Here is a 15,311-nt window from a genome sequence, read left to right on the forward strand (position 1 = left end):
CTTTTCAACGGTTTCGATCTTTGCCGGGTCCACCTGGATACCTTCTTTGTTCACTATGTGACCGAGGAATTGAACTTCTTCCAACCAAAATGCACACTTTGAAAACTTAGCTTACAGTTTTTCTTTCCTCAATACTTCTAGCACTTTTCTCAAATGTTCTTCGTACTCTTGATCATTCTTTGAGTAAATAAGTATGTCATCGATGAAAACAATAACAAACTTGTCAAGATATGGCCCACACACTCGGTTCATAAGGTCCATGAACACAGCTGGTGCGTTAGTCAATCCAAACGGCATAACCATAAACTCGTAATGACCATAACGCGTCCTAAAAGCAGTTTTTGGAATATCATCCTCCTTTACTCGCATTTGATGATATCCAGAATGTAAATCGATTTTCAAATAAACCGACGAGCCTTGTAGTTGATCAAATAAGTCGTCAATTCTCGGCAGTGGATAACGGTTTTTGATGGTAAGTTTATTCAACTCTCTGTAGTCAATACACAACCTAAATGTACCATCCTTCTTCTTGACAAATAAAACAGGAGCTCCCCATGGTGATGTGCTTGCTCGAATGAAACCACGTTCTAATAGTTCTTGCAGTTAGCTTTGCAGTTCTTTCATCTCGCTGGGTACAAGTCTGTAAGGAGCACGAGCTATTGGTGCAGCTCCTGGTACAAGATCTATTTGAAATTCAACAGATCGATGTGGAGGTAGTCCCGGTAATTCTTTCGGAAATACATCGGGAAATTCTTTTGCGACGGGAACATCCTTGATGCTCTTTTCTTCAGTTTGTACTTTCTTGACGTGTGCTAGAACAGCATAGCAACCTTTTCTTATTAGTTTTTATGCCTTCAAATTACTAATAAGATGTAGCTTCGTGTTGCCCTTTTCTCCGTACACCATTAAGGGTTCTCCTTCTTATCGTACAATGCGAATTGCATTTTTGTAACATACGATCTCTGCTTTCATCTCCTTCAGCCAGTCCATGCCAACTATTACATCAAAACTCCCTAACTCTACTGGTATCAAATCAATCTTAAATATTTCGCTACCCAGTTTAATTTGTCGATTCCGGCATATATAATCTGCTGAAATTAATTTACCGTTTGCTAATTCGAGTAAAAATTTACTATCCAACGGCGTCAATGGACAACTTAATTTAGCACAAAAATCTCTACTCATATAGCTTCTATCCGCACCCGAATCAAATAAAACGTAAGCAGATTTATTGTCAATAAGAAACGTACCCGTAACAAGCTCCGGGTCTTCCTGTGCCTCTGCCGCATTAATATTGAAAACTCTTCTGCGGCCTTGTCCATTCGTGTTCTCCTGGTTCGGGAAATTTCTAATAATGTGGCCCAATTTTCCACATTTATAACAAACTACATTGACATAACTTGCTCCGACACTACTTGCTCCGCCATTACTCGTTCTGACACTATTTGTTCCTTTCGTTCTCTTAACCCCTGGTCCGTAGACCTCACATTTCGCCGCGCTATGACCATTTCTTTTACACTTGTTTCAAAATTTGGTGCAGAACCCCGAGTGATACTTTTCACACCTTTGGCATAGCTGCTTCTTATTGTTGTTGTTGTTGCGGTTGTTATTGTTGTTGGGATGATTGTTGTAGTTGTTGTTGTTGTGCCGTTTGTTGTAGTTGCGATTAATGTTGCGATTGTTGGGATAGTTATTGTTGTTTTGGTGACTCTTATCACCGTTTTCCTCCCACTTTATTTTGACTAACTTCACGTTAGCCTCTTCGGCCGCCTGTTCTTTAATTCTTCCCTCAATCTGGTTCACTAGTTTGTGAGCCATTCTACATGCCTTTTGTATGGAGGCAGGCTCGTGTGAACTTATATCTTCTTGGATTCTCTCCGGTAACCCTTTCACAAACGCGTCGATCTTCTCTTCCTCATCTTCGAACGCTCTCGGACACAATAGGCACAATTCTGTGAATCATCTTTCGTACGAAGTAATATCGAATCCCTGTGTTCGTAACCCTCTAAGTTCTGACTTGAGCTTATTGACCTCGGTTCTGGGACGGTACTTCTCGTTCATCAAGTGCTTGAATGCCGACCACGGTAGCGCGTAAGCAGCATCTTGTCCCACTTGCTCTAGATAGGTATTCCACCATGTTAACGCAATACCTGTGAAGGTATGCGTAGCGTACTTCACTTTGTCTCCTTCAGCACACTTACTTATGGCAAACACTGATTCAACTTTCTCGGTCCACCGTTTCAATCCGATTGGTCCTTCGGTCCCATCAAATTCTGAAGGTTTGCAGGCAGTGAATTCCTTGTAGGAGCATCCTACACGATTTCTTGCGCCGTTAGCTGTATTGCTAGATTCAGAGTTATTGTTGGTATGTAGCGCGGCCTGTACTGCGGCTATGTTTGAAGCAAGAAAGGCACGAAATTCCTCTTCGATCATATTCAAGGTGTGTCGAGTAGTCGGTGCCATTTCCTTCAAAATAGTCAAATGAAATAAGTTAATCATACAGAATATTAAGAGTAGTCAATAGTATCTCGTAGCATAATATGAACTCATTTATAAAAGCTTTTTCTTCATATTAGCGTTTTATAAGTTTAAATTCGGGTACTACCTACCCTTTAAGTTCATACTTAGTAGCTAATATACAATTCAACTACTACAATTCCATATGAAAAACTGATTATAATAATATATCACATACAAATATTCTTCAAACTTACAACTTCGCTATATTACATATAACATGAAATATAGTACACTATGATACAGGACAGTTTTGAAGATAAATCTAGTTAATACGCAAGTTGTTCAGCAAAGGAAATAAAGACACGTAATTCATAAGTCCAGAAACAAGTCATGCATTCTGGTTTAACTAAGACGACTTCCCATCCTTGGTCTTGTGAAAAATAACCGTTATGACCATTGGCTAGGCAGCATGTTGTAATGTCGTCAAAAGGACGAGGGTTTCGTAATGTCCAACAGCCCCGTAATAATCTAAAAACCTTGTTTCTCACCCCAACTACTGAATCCGTCACTTGTGGGAAAGTTTTATTTAAAAGCTGCAATCCGATGTTCTTTTTCTCACATTGGTAGGAAGCGAACATCACTAACTCGTAAGCATAACATGCTTCTTTATGTTGCATGTTAGAAGCTCTTTCTAATTCACGAAATCCTTGTGTTGGGATATGTTGAGTCAAAATAGGTTCTTAACCCGTAGCGTAAAATTGCATTTGGGTTCCCCGCATTTAACGCTTTAAAGAAAACACGGCGTAATTTAAAGTCTCCCCAATGTGATATACCCCACCTATCAAAGGAAAGCCTTTTATAAACTAAGGCATTTCTGGAAAGTCTTTCAAATGTTTGACAAGTTAATTTCGCCATAACTAAATGTGCTGATGAATTCTGACTGACTCTAGACAAGATTTCCTCAATCATATCCTCTGGTAGGTCTTCTAAAATATTCGGTTGTCTACCCTTAACGTCCATTTTGTTTTTGTACTGTAAAATAGACAAGGATTAGATTCGTAATAACAAACAATACAAGAAATTTTTACATAGAACATAAAAGTACAAGCACACTACAATACATTTATTACACAACATGCTCACACCCCTCTAATCTGAATCACTGGTTTCTTCTTCTTCGGACTTGGTTCTTTTTCCTAATTTTCTAAGGATATATGATGTTCCTCTAATACGAGCCGTCGTTTTCCACATTGGTTTAGAAAAACCTGGTGGTTTAGAGGTTCTCGGGTTATTGTCACGATATTGAAAATACGGGTGTTGACGGTACATATAAAGTTCATCGGGGTCGGAATCAGATTTCTCTATTTTGATGCCTTTTCCCTTATTATTTTCTTTTGCCTCATTAAATTGGGTCAGGGTAATTTCTATAACATCATCGGAATCCTCATCAGGATCCGATTCATCGGAAAATTGGTAATTTTCCCAATATTTTGCTTCCTTAGCGGAAACACCATTGACCATTATTAACTTTGGTCCATTGGTTGAGGATTTTCTTTTATTTGACCGGTTTTCTGTGGTTCCTACTATTCCCCCCTCCGGAACCTCTTCTTCTTCCGGTTCCTCTTCTTCTGGTTCCTCTTCTTCCGGTTCCTCTTCTTCCGGTTCCGTTTCCTCTTCTTCCGGTTCTTCGGGAACTTGTGAATCTTGCCAATATATATTCGACTCTTCGTTATTATTAGGTGAGTCAATGAGATTTGTGCTAGAGGTAGACATCTATCACACAATATCAAACATTTTAAGAGATTAATATATCACATAATATTTACATGTTAATAATATATAGTTTCCAACAAAAATGTTAAGCAATAATTTTTAAAGAAAACACGGTCGAAGTCCAGACTTACTAATGCATCCTAACAAACTCGATAAGACACACTATTGCAAATTCTCTGGTAATCTAAGACCAACCCTCGGATACCAACTGAAATGTCCCGTTCATATTGATTATAAACGTTCCATATTAATTGATTTCGTTGCGAGGTTTTGACCTCTGTATGAGACGTTTTTCCAAAGACTGCATTCATTTTTAAAACATCCATAACCTTTATTTTATCAATAAAGGTTTTAAAAGCATTACGTAGATTATCAAATAATGATAATCTAAAATATACTGTTTACACATGACCATTACATAATGGTTTACAATAAAAATATATTACATCGACATATGTTTCTTGAATGCAGTTTTTACACAATATCATACAAACATGGACTCCAAATCTTGTCCTTATTTTAGTATGCAACAGCGGAAGCTCTTAGTATTCACCTTAGAATAAACATGCTTTAAACGTCAACAAAAATGTTGGTGAGTTATAGGTTTAAACTATATATATCAAATCGTAACAATAGACCACAAGATTTCATATTTCAATACACATCCCACACATAGAGATAAAAATTATTCATATGGTGAACACCTGGTAACCGACATTAACAAGATGCATATATAAGAATATCCCCATCATTCCGGGACACCCTTCGGATATGATATAAATTTCGAAGTACTAAAGCATCTGGTACTTTGGATGGGGTTTGTTAGGCCCAATAGATCTATCTTTAGGATTCGCGTCAATTAGGGTGTCTGTTCCCTAATTCTTAGATTACCAGACTTAATAAAAACGGGCATATTCGATTTTGATAATTCAACCATAGAATGTAGTTTCACGTACTTGTGTCTATTTTGTAAATCATTTATAAAACCTGCATGTATTCTCATCCCAAAAATATTAGATTTTAAAAGTGGGACTATAACTCACTTTCACAGATATTTCCTTCCTCGAAAATAAGACTTGGCCACGGATCGGCTCACTAACCTCTACAAATATGTACATATATATCAAAGTATGATCAAAATATAATTACAACCATTTTTATTATGTTTTAAAGATTTGAGTGTATTAAGTCAGCTGTCCTCGTTAGTAACCTACAACTAGTTGTCCACAGTTAGATGTACAGAAATAAATCGATATATATATTATCTTGAATCAATCCACGACCCAGTGTATACACGTCTCAGGCTAGATCACAACTCAAAATATATATATTTTTAGAATCAACCTCAACCCTGTATAGCTAACTCCAACATTACTGCATATAGAGTGTCTATGGTTGTTCCAAATAATATATATACATGGGTCGATATGATATGTCAAAACATTTGTATACGTGTCTATGATATCCCAAGATTACATAATATATTAGAATACATGTATAATACAATATAAGTTAGCTAGGATATGATCTGTATAGATTTGTTAAACATTTCCCGTAGCTAAAAAGATCAAAAATATCCAATCTTGTTTTACCCATAACCTCTTCATTTTAAATCCGTTTTGAGTGAATCAAATTGCTATGGTTTTATATTGAACTCTAATTTAAGAATCCAAACAGAAAAAGTATAGGTTTATAGTCGGAAATTTAAGTTACATGTCAATTACTAAAGAGGTAGTCATTTCCGTCGAAAGAACGACATCTTGATGACCATTTTGAAAAACATACTTTTACTTTGAGTTTAACCAAGATTTTTGGATATAGTTTCATGTTCATATGAAAAATAATTTTCCCAGAAGAACAACTTTTAAATCAAAGTTTATCATAATTTTTAATTATCCAAACCAAAACAGCCCCCGGTTTCACTACGACGGCGTATATCCGATTTTATGGTGTTCATCGTATTTCCTGGTTTTAAATCATTAAGTTAGCATATTATATAGATATAGAACATGTGTTTAGTTGATTTTAAAAGTCAAGTTAGAAGGATTAACTTTTATTTGCGAACAAGTTTAGAATTAACTAAACTATGTTCTAGTGATTACAAGTTTAAACCTTCGAATAAGATAGCTTTATATGTATGAATCGAATGATGTTATGAACATCATTACTACCTCAAGTTTTCTGGATAAAACTACTGGAAATGTGAAAAATGGATCTAGCTTCAAAGGATCCTTGGATGGCTTGAAAGTTCTTGAAGCAGAATCATGACACGAAAACAGTTCAAGTAAGATTTTCACTCGAAATAAGATTGTTATAGTTGTAGAAATTGAATCAAAGTTTGAATATGAATATTACCTTGAATTAGAAAGATAACCTACTGTAAATAACAGAGGTTCCTTGATCTTAGATGATTACTTGGAATGGATTAGAAAGCTTGGAAGTAGACTTGCAAACTTGGAAGTATTCTTGATTTTTATGAAACTATACTTATGGAATTTATGAAGAACACTTAGAACTTGAAGATGGAACTTGAGAGAGATAAATTAGATGAAGAAAATTGAAGAATGAAAGTGTTTGTAGGTGTTTTTGGTCGTTGGTATATGGATTAGATATAAAGGATATGTAATTTTGTTTTCATGTAAATAAGTCATGAATGATTACTCATATTTTTGTAATTTTATGAGATATTTCATGCTAGTTGCCAAATGATGGTTCCACATGTGTTAGGTGACTCACATGGGCTGCTAAGAGGTGATCATTGGAGTGTATATACCAATAGTACATACATCTAAAAGCTGTGTATTGTACGAGTACGAATACGGGTGCATACGAGTAGAATTGTTGATGAAACTGAACGAGGATGTAATTGTAAGCATTTTTGTTAAGTAGAAGTATTTTGATAAGTGTCTTGAAGTCTTTCAAAAGTGTATGAATACATATTAAAACACTACATGTATATACATTTTAACTGAGTCGTTAAGTCATCGTTAGTCGTTACATATAAATGTTGTTTTGAAACCTTTAGGTTAACGATCTTGTTAAATGTTGTTAACCCATTGTTTATTATATCAAATGAGATGTTAAATTGTTACATTATCATTATATTATGATATATAATATATCTTAGTATGATATATATACAGTTAAATGTCGTTACAACGATAATCGTTACATATATGTCTCGTTTCGAAATCATTAAGTTAGTAGTCTTATTTTTACATATGTAGTTCATTGTTAATACACTTAATGATATATTTACTTATCATTTAACATAATTAACCAAGTGTATCAATATCTTAATATGATTCATATGTACCTACTAAGACGTTGTTATAACGATAATCGTTATATATATCGTTTTCGAGTTTCTTAATTTAATAGTCTCATTTTTATGTATATAACACATTGTTAAAATACTTAATGAGATACTTACTTATAATAAAATCATGTTAACTATATATATAATCATATATATGTCATCGTATAGTTTTTACAAGTTTTAACGTTCGTGAATCACCGGTCAACTTGGGTGGTCAATTGTCTATATGAAACCTATTTCAATTAATCAAGTCTTAATAAGTTTGATTGCTTAACACGTTGGAAACATTTAGTCATGTAAATATCAATCTCAATTAATATATATAAACATGGAAAAGTTCGGGTCACTACACGATGGTTGTTGGTGGTGACCACCGTTGTTGGTAGCCTCTGGGTTACCGTCAGCTGCACCCCACTCCCTTTTTTATTTATTCAAAATCTTCAACATAATCACCATGTAAACCGCAACTATTCTTTGTTGCTTGGTCGCCGGTGAGTTTGAGGCTTGATTTGAGCTACCGTCACTTATTTGACATGGTAGTTTGATTTAAGAAGCTTATTGCTTCGGCCTTTTTAAGCTGCCGTTATCTCTTGACATGGCAACTTGTTTAAGGTATTTTTGAGTTCTCTATTGCCCCTCTTTTGACAGTCATTTATTTGACCTTGCCTTAAGAGTTCTCATTGGCAGAGAACAATCAGATCATACAGAACATTAAGTTTGAAAAAAAAACATGTTATTTTTGAAAAAGTTTGACATTTGACTTGCAAAAATCAATGTTTGAGTGCTGCTAATCCGAATTCAGGCACGATTGAACTGAGCTACCGTCCAAGGACATGGCAGCCAGTTTCTTGGTAAGTGATTGAGACAAAAAACGAGTGTAATGATCACGGATCTACACCGTTAGCTCTGATACCATGTTAATAATTGATATGCGGAAATATTTGAATGTTTATTGAGATGATTGAATTACAATTGCAGAATTGAGATGAACTAAAAGACTATGAACTTTTAGGACTACATTTTGAATATATTGCTTGAGTTTTCAGTTACAAATGAACATGATCATATATAACTAATGGCCTAACAGCTAATTCCTAGTTGGGGTATGGATCCAAACACATTTTGGAACCACCTTGACATAAATGGAAATATAGAGCCGTTTGTTGACTTGTTGACTGCTGACTCTGCTGCTATTGCTGACTTTCTGCTGCTACTTATTGTTGCTTGTGACCCTCTATATTTGGACATTATGAGAATATGATTTTTCTGATCCAAAGGTCAAATACCATAAAAGGCAAGTTGTTTTTTTGCAGTTATATTCTAACAGGATTGTCTACGTCTCACATCCCCATACATCACTTATGTAGTATTGGGTTTTGTTGTTGTTGTTGTTGTTGTAATCTAGCTTTGTATATGAGCTGTGAAATCTCTTATTTATGCTATTGTTTTTTATTTTGTGCGTTACATTTAATTCTATGCCAAATTTTATATCTAATCCGAAATTGTGAATGTATGTGCCTTCAGTTAACTTTTGATTAACCTGACTCAAAAACTTGGTACACCGAGAAATATAGCACACACTTGGATAATTTCGCATTAAAAAAGAAAACACATAGCAGAAATTAAGCCAGATAGTTAATTTCGACATTGTTTTTACAAGTTTTGTTGTTATATTTAGATATCTGCTCTAAATTCAGTGAAAGTTTGAATCATTAAACTTACTCATTTGACCAATTCAGAACTTTAAAAGACTTAAACTGCAAGAAAGTAAAAACTGTAAATTAGGTTTGATTTTTTGCAAATAAATGTTAATAATAAAAGTTTTGGTGTGTTCTTCCAACTACTATGTCTAGTTAGTCAGTATAAACCCAACCAATATCTCATTTTCCTTCTCATCAACCAATAAAATTTCATTAAAAATATGTTTCTTACACGTTTACCCTTTTTTTTTTTTTACCCACAAAGATGAATTTGTGTTCATCATGGGTAATAAATAAATGGAAGGTAACATTCATTATGTTTGTGTACGTCTGTTTAATTAGTTACCATTATGGCATTTTCAGTCTTTGTTAATCAATGGTTATTTTCTCTGATGCTGCTATTTGTTGCTATTTTTTGTTACCAATTAGGTACCTCTTAATAATAAATGAACTTGGAATCTAGAAATTTTTTATACATAGATTTTGTTTGATGAAAGTGATTTGTTATAGGAAAAGGTGATACAGGAGTTACTGGAACTGGTGTTGGATATTTACCTGAACCAAGTGATGGTGGTGCAGTGTACGATGGAAAAGGTGGTTATGAATATGAACCTGATGAGGCTGTTTTGAAATCACTTCAATGTTTTAGCGATAAAAATGTAAGTGATTCTTCAAATTTATGTTATAATTGCTTCATAATGTCGAAAACTAATTACATTTGTGGCCGACCTAAGTAATTTTTGATATTTAAGTGTGATACACACCCCGTATTGTGGTTCAAGCAAAAGAATTAAGCTTTATCTTAGTGCAAAAACGAAGAACACTAGATGTTTCTCTAAGTTTAACGTTTTATTGAATAAATGAAGAACATATATTAAGAAAAACTAGGGATAGACACTACAAGGAATACGCCTTTTTGTGGCGAGTTTTCGTGCCTCAAAAGGGCGTTTATATCAGCACAATTGTATTTTCAACATTTGACCAAATCTTAAATAGAAAGCAAATGAAATAGAAAATGAGTTATTTCTTTTGCGGTGACATTCTCAGAAAGTATCGCCGCAATTGGTTGGTGGACCCAGATGCTGGTAAAAAAGGTAAAAATTTTGTCGTGTAGTGGTCTTTTTGCGGCGTGATTTCGTCGCTACAAAACGTCTTCGTCGCCCGTCCTCATTTTTCTTATTGTGAGATAATCTCAAAATTATGAGATTGAGTTTTGATGCCGGCAAAGACAACTAACCACCCCCAAGATCTCTTTATTTATATAGTTTGGGGATAAAAATTAGAAAATAAATCCCCTCAATCCTCAGTAAAAATGCAAATCCCACTAATTGAGAGATTTATTTTTGACATCCCGTCAATTCAATTTCTAATAACTAGGAAATAATTTCCTAACGAAGTGGAGTATGTGATGTGAAGTTGTCTGAAAAAGAAAAGGTTTTTTCTTTAAATAAAACATAAACAAGATAACATCGTATATCAAAACAACATATGACATCATGGAAACAATGTACATGTTTTTGTTTGTTCTTTTAGGCTTTTGTTTTTGTTCACTTTTAATGGTGTGGTTAAAACTGCTTGTTTTTAGTCTCTACGTCTACACGAAAGAAGACTTGTTGCAGTATCAATGTACTAATCTTTTTGGGCTTGTGTTTTTGTTTTTTGTAATATTGTTTGTTTTAAATAAAGTTCATAGTTAAGTTATTCCAACTTAAATAATAATTTAAATATAAGATTAATATAAATATATTTGTGGATGAGTGACCCATCAAATGTGGTTCTTGATACCATAATCAACCAAACACGAAAACAAAAAAAACCTCCATTTAATCTCATTAAGATGATGGAATAACTAACTTTTGATTCGTAACAGCTTTACAGCAGCTGTGAAGAGTCTTACAGGTTAACTGAAAGTGGGCAAATTCATGTTCCACCTGAATACACCGACGAATATTGCAACGGGCCTTGCATACAAGAGACCCACCTCGTGCTTAACTGTGTCGATGATATTATATCGCACTATCTTTTCTACAATCATGCTACCATAAAAGATGTTAAAGAAACGATAAAAACAGGTTGTAGCTATGGCCCACACAGAGGTATGTATAACCAGAAAAATCTTTTTCTTTCATGTAATTCACTTTTTTAAGGTGAATGTTCTTTGTTTGTTACACGTTAACCATGTTATGTAGAATTTGCCTAAAACGCTTTACTTTTCACAAATGCCAAAAAATTGTTTTAAGACCATACATACCGGTGTGTCAGACTCCATCCATCAGTTGATGTGATATAATACTGACGGAATATAACGAGGCGTTAGTTTTTACGGCCTCAGAGCGTCAATTGGACTTCTGACGTAAAAAAAAAAAAACGTTAGCTACACGTGTAACTTTCTAATTGGTTGATTCTTATTGACTGACCTCAACGGTTTCACTTTCTCTTTTTAATTCCGAAATATTTTAAATTTTAAACATTATTTTCTTTAGTATTTTGTAACTTTTTCTATTTTATTGAATATTATATTATTAATTTTATTAAATAAATTTGTTAATTTTATTAATAAAATGTAAAAAAAATAAAAACCGGTGAACCCTACACAAAAACTGACATTTTGAGTTATTGAGTGTCAGAAACTGACATTGCACTGTCACGGGCAGATTGTACTTTTTGGACAAAAAGTACATAAACTGCGTGTGATATCACAAGCAACATCAGAAATGGGCTAACTGGAACATTTTTCTTCAAAATATTTTATTCTGCAAAGTGTAAATGTACTCCATATTTAAAACTGTATCTAGTTTGTTTGCACAAGGAAATAAAATTTACATTTGAACTTTTTTTTTTCCGGTTGTTTTGCAGGTGATTTCAATGTGGCTAAACACATTGAGCGACATGAAAGCAGTTCATACCAGCTTATTTCAAACCCTGTGATACTACTATTTGGTCTTCCATCTTTTATATGTGCTCTTAATGTAATGTTATTTTGAACACATTTTATGTTTGGGTTTTATGTGTTAAATATAATAATCGTGTTGACTGTTAACTATGTATAACGTTACTATTTTTAAATCGTAACTATTATCTTACGGATTATATCCTGAAGAGTAGTACTTTTGGCAAGGTACTGTGCAGTGGCGAAGCTTGAACGTTAATATTGGAGGGGCGAAATAATTCAAACAAAAGATGGGGCCACTTAAAATTCAAGTTAAAACAAGTATAATGATTAATGTCGAGCACAAAGTTACAACAACTCGACTCGTAGACCCTTAATATATAACAACGATCATCATCAAAATCATCGTTTCATTATTATTATTATTGTTATAATTCTAAATGGCTAATTAACATATTTGCAAAAAATGATAGATTTTTAACCAAGTAATAATATATTAAACCTAAATCACTACGGAGTATTTATTTATAGTAATAGGCAGTGTTGTAAATCTCCCGGGATCTCCCCGAGATCTCCTCCGAGATCTTGTTTTTAGAAGAAAATCGAGACGAGATGTTCATCTCCCGAGATTTCTCGGTCAACGAGGTCAAACTTAGTCAAAGCCAGGATTTCTCGAATTTTCATGCTAATTTGTAAGATTGTTTTTGTAAAATTCGTAATTTCTAAGATTTTCTTGCTCATTTCTCGGATATTTTTGTAAAATCTCGTAAAAACGTATATAAATATACATATATTTATGTTTTATGTATATTTTTATTAAAAACCCTATAAAGTCAACATAAGTCAACGTCCGAGATCTCCCCGAGATTATTCCGAGATGCCGAGATCTCCCTAAAAAGTCCAAACGAGATCTCCCCGAGATCCGAGTTCTTCAACCTTGGTAATAGGTTAGTAGTTATGAATAAACATAATACGGAGTATAATACTAAAAAAAATAGAAAAAATTACGTCGTTGGTACCTGTGGTTTGTAACCTTTTTCATCAAAACACCTAAACTATTTTTTTTTGCGCAGTTGATACATGTGGTTTCATTTAATTTCGTGGTTGATACCTGAAGATAACCGCCGTTAGTATTTAACCCTTAACTCCTCACATGTGCCATGCATGTGAGGGTAATATGGTACGTTCAGTTAATTTACCTCATATGTTTTTTAAATTCCAATTCCAATTCCAATTAGTATACGTAACAAATACGAACCTGAGAGAATGTAGTCATCTAAATTTACGTGTTCATATTAGTCGATAAACATTAATATTATAAACCCGTAACTCAAAATGTCAACAACTATGTACAACTGTCAGAGAATTGTTAAACTTTAGTATGTTTATGTTCGTTTGGATCAGACTTAGATACTGGCTAATTAATAGAGCCTACTTATCTATATGATAAGTGGTTATTGATGGCCTACTTATCTACACTTAATATTAGTTGTTTAGAAGTTAATTGATCTTATAGTGACTGTACAACGTATTTTTTCACAAATTATAGGACAATAAGGTAAATGATTAGGTTGGCTTAGTTAAAAATTAAAAATTTATATAATAAACAAAAATACTGCTTCAAACTTCGAATTTTTGGGTTTAAATCAGGTTGCTCACATTTTAACTTTGATGAGGATAGATTTGACTGTTAATGTAAGCGAATATAGATCTGAAGTCAAAAATTAAATAAGAATTGCTTAACGATATTAAAGTTTTTTGTTAAAAAAAAATTAAATGAGGCAAATTAACTGAACGGACAATATTAACCTCACATGCGTGGCACATGTGAGGGATTAAGGGTTAAATACAAACAGCAGTTATCTTCAGGTATCAACCACGAAATTAAATGAAACCACAGATAACAACGACGCAAAAAAATAGTTTAGGTGTTTTGATGAAAAAGGTTACAAACCACAGGTACCAACGACGTAATTTTTTCAAAAAAATATTTATATACTAGTAAAAATTTTATACGTACAAAAGAATACTATAATAGTAAAATAAAATAAGCAGAGTAAAGGAGATAACCAATTTGAGACATTTACATTTACATTTACATTTACAATAAGTATATTAGCCAACACCAATGAATAGTACTCGGGTGATGTCATCACGACATCATCTATTTCGTCTTTTTCTTTCTTTCTTTTTTACGGTTTTTCATCCCGATTATCGGGCCCAACGGAGTGGGCTACTCCGGACCTCCATCTAGTTGTATTAATTACCAATTGTCTTCACGGAAAACGAGAGATGAACAGCAATAGAGGAGTTGGCGAGAGTGCGAGACTAGATGAGGGCAAGAGATATTTTCTAAGTTTGAGAAAAAGTAATTAAATGTCATAATAATTTATTTGGAGGGGCTAGAATTAAAACTTGATACATTTAGTCACTACAAAAAAATATTTGCTACAAAGGACAAAAGTTATTGGGGAGCCCACTCCTGCCCTTTAAATCCTTCGCCATTGGTACTGTGGATATAATCATTTATGAAAGTTGGGTTAATATTTCGAAAATGTTTTAAAGTTTATACTTTAACTTTAGTACTTTAAATACTTTATGCTTTATGAAAGAATGAAGATAGTTGCAACTAGGGAAAATTAATCGAACATGTAATGAAATTTCAACAAAATCATATTGTATTCATCCAATTTTATATGACTTATTGTATATATTCAACTTTAGAATCTCTAATATTGTATGTGTTTAAACTGTTATAACAGGTAACTTCAGATCAACTCAATTGCAAAATTACATCATTGGCTCATCATATTTGTCAGATATTACATCATTAATTTTTTTTAGGACTAAATTACATCATTAGTCCTTCACTTTTTCATCTTCTATCCTTCTTCACATCTTTCATCATCATCTTTTTTTTTTTCCAACTTTTGAATCCCAAATTATAAATCATGACCAAAAATTTAATCATTCAAAAGCATAAAAATAATTTCAACTTCTTGTTAATTTGATATCATTAGAAGCAAAAAAACATCACTAATTTTGGCACCAACTGATTTCTTTCGAGTAGATCTGGTGTTTATCTCCGATAACGTTGTCTGATTTGCAAACAAGGTGCCATCTTTGTCTCCCAAAAAGGTAACGTAACCCATCTCAAATCCACCATTAA

At 33.5% G+C, this 15,311-nt stretch overlaps 1 protein-coding gene across 1 annotated transcript; it reads left to right on the plus strand.

The window, feature by feature from the left end:
• The first annotated feature begins 9,549 nt into the window (after positions 1-9,549).
• LOC139888038 (uncharacterized) lies at positions 9,550-12,236 on the plus strand. The gene is made up of 4 exons (XM_071871075.1): positions 9,550-9,556; positions 9,763-9,911; positions 11,123-11,348; positions 12,109-12,236. The coding sequence occupies exons 1-4, from the start codon at positions 9,550-9,552 to the stop codon at positions 12,234-12,236; spliced, it is 510 nt and encodes a 169-aa protein (XP_071727176.1).
• The last annotated feature ends 3,075 nt before the right edge of the window (positions 12,237-15,311 follow it).

The sequence above is a fragment of the Rutidosis leptorrhynchoides genome, chromosome 1 (genome assembly GCF_046630445.1).
Source record: "Rutidosis leptorrhynchoides isolate AG116_Rl617_1_P2 chromosome 1, CSIRO_AGI_Rlap_v1, whole genome shotgun sequence".
NCBI lineage: Eukaryota > Viridiplantae > Streptophyta > Magnoliopsida > Asterales > Asteraceae > Rutidosis > Rutidosis leptorrhynchoides.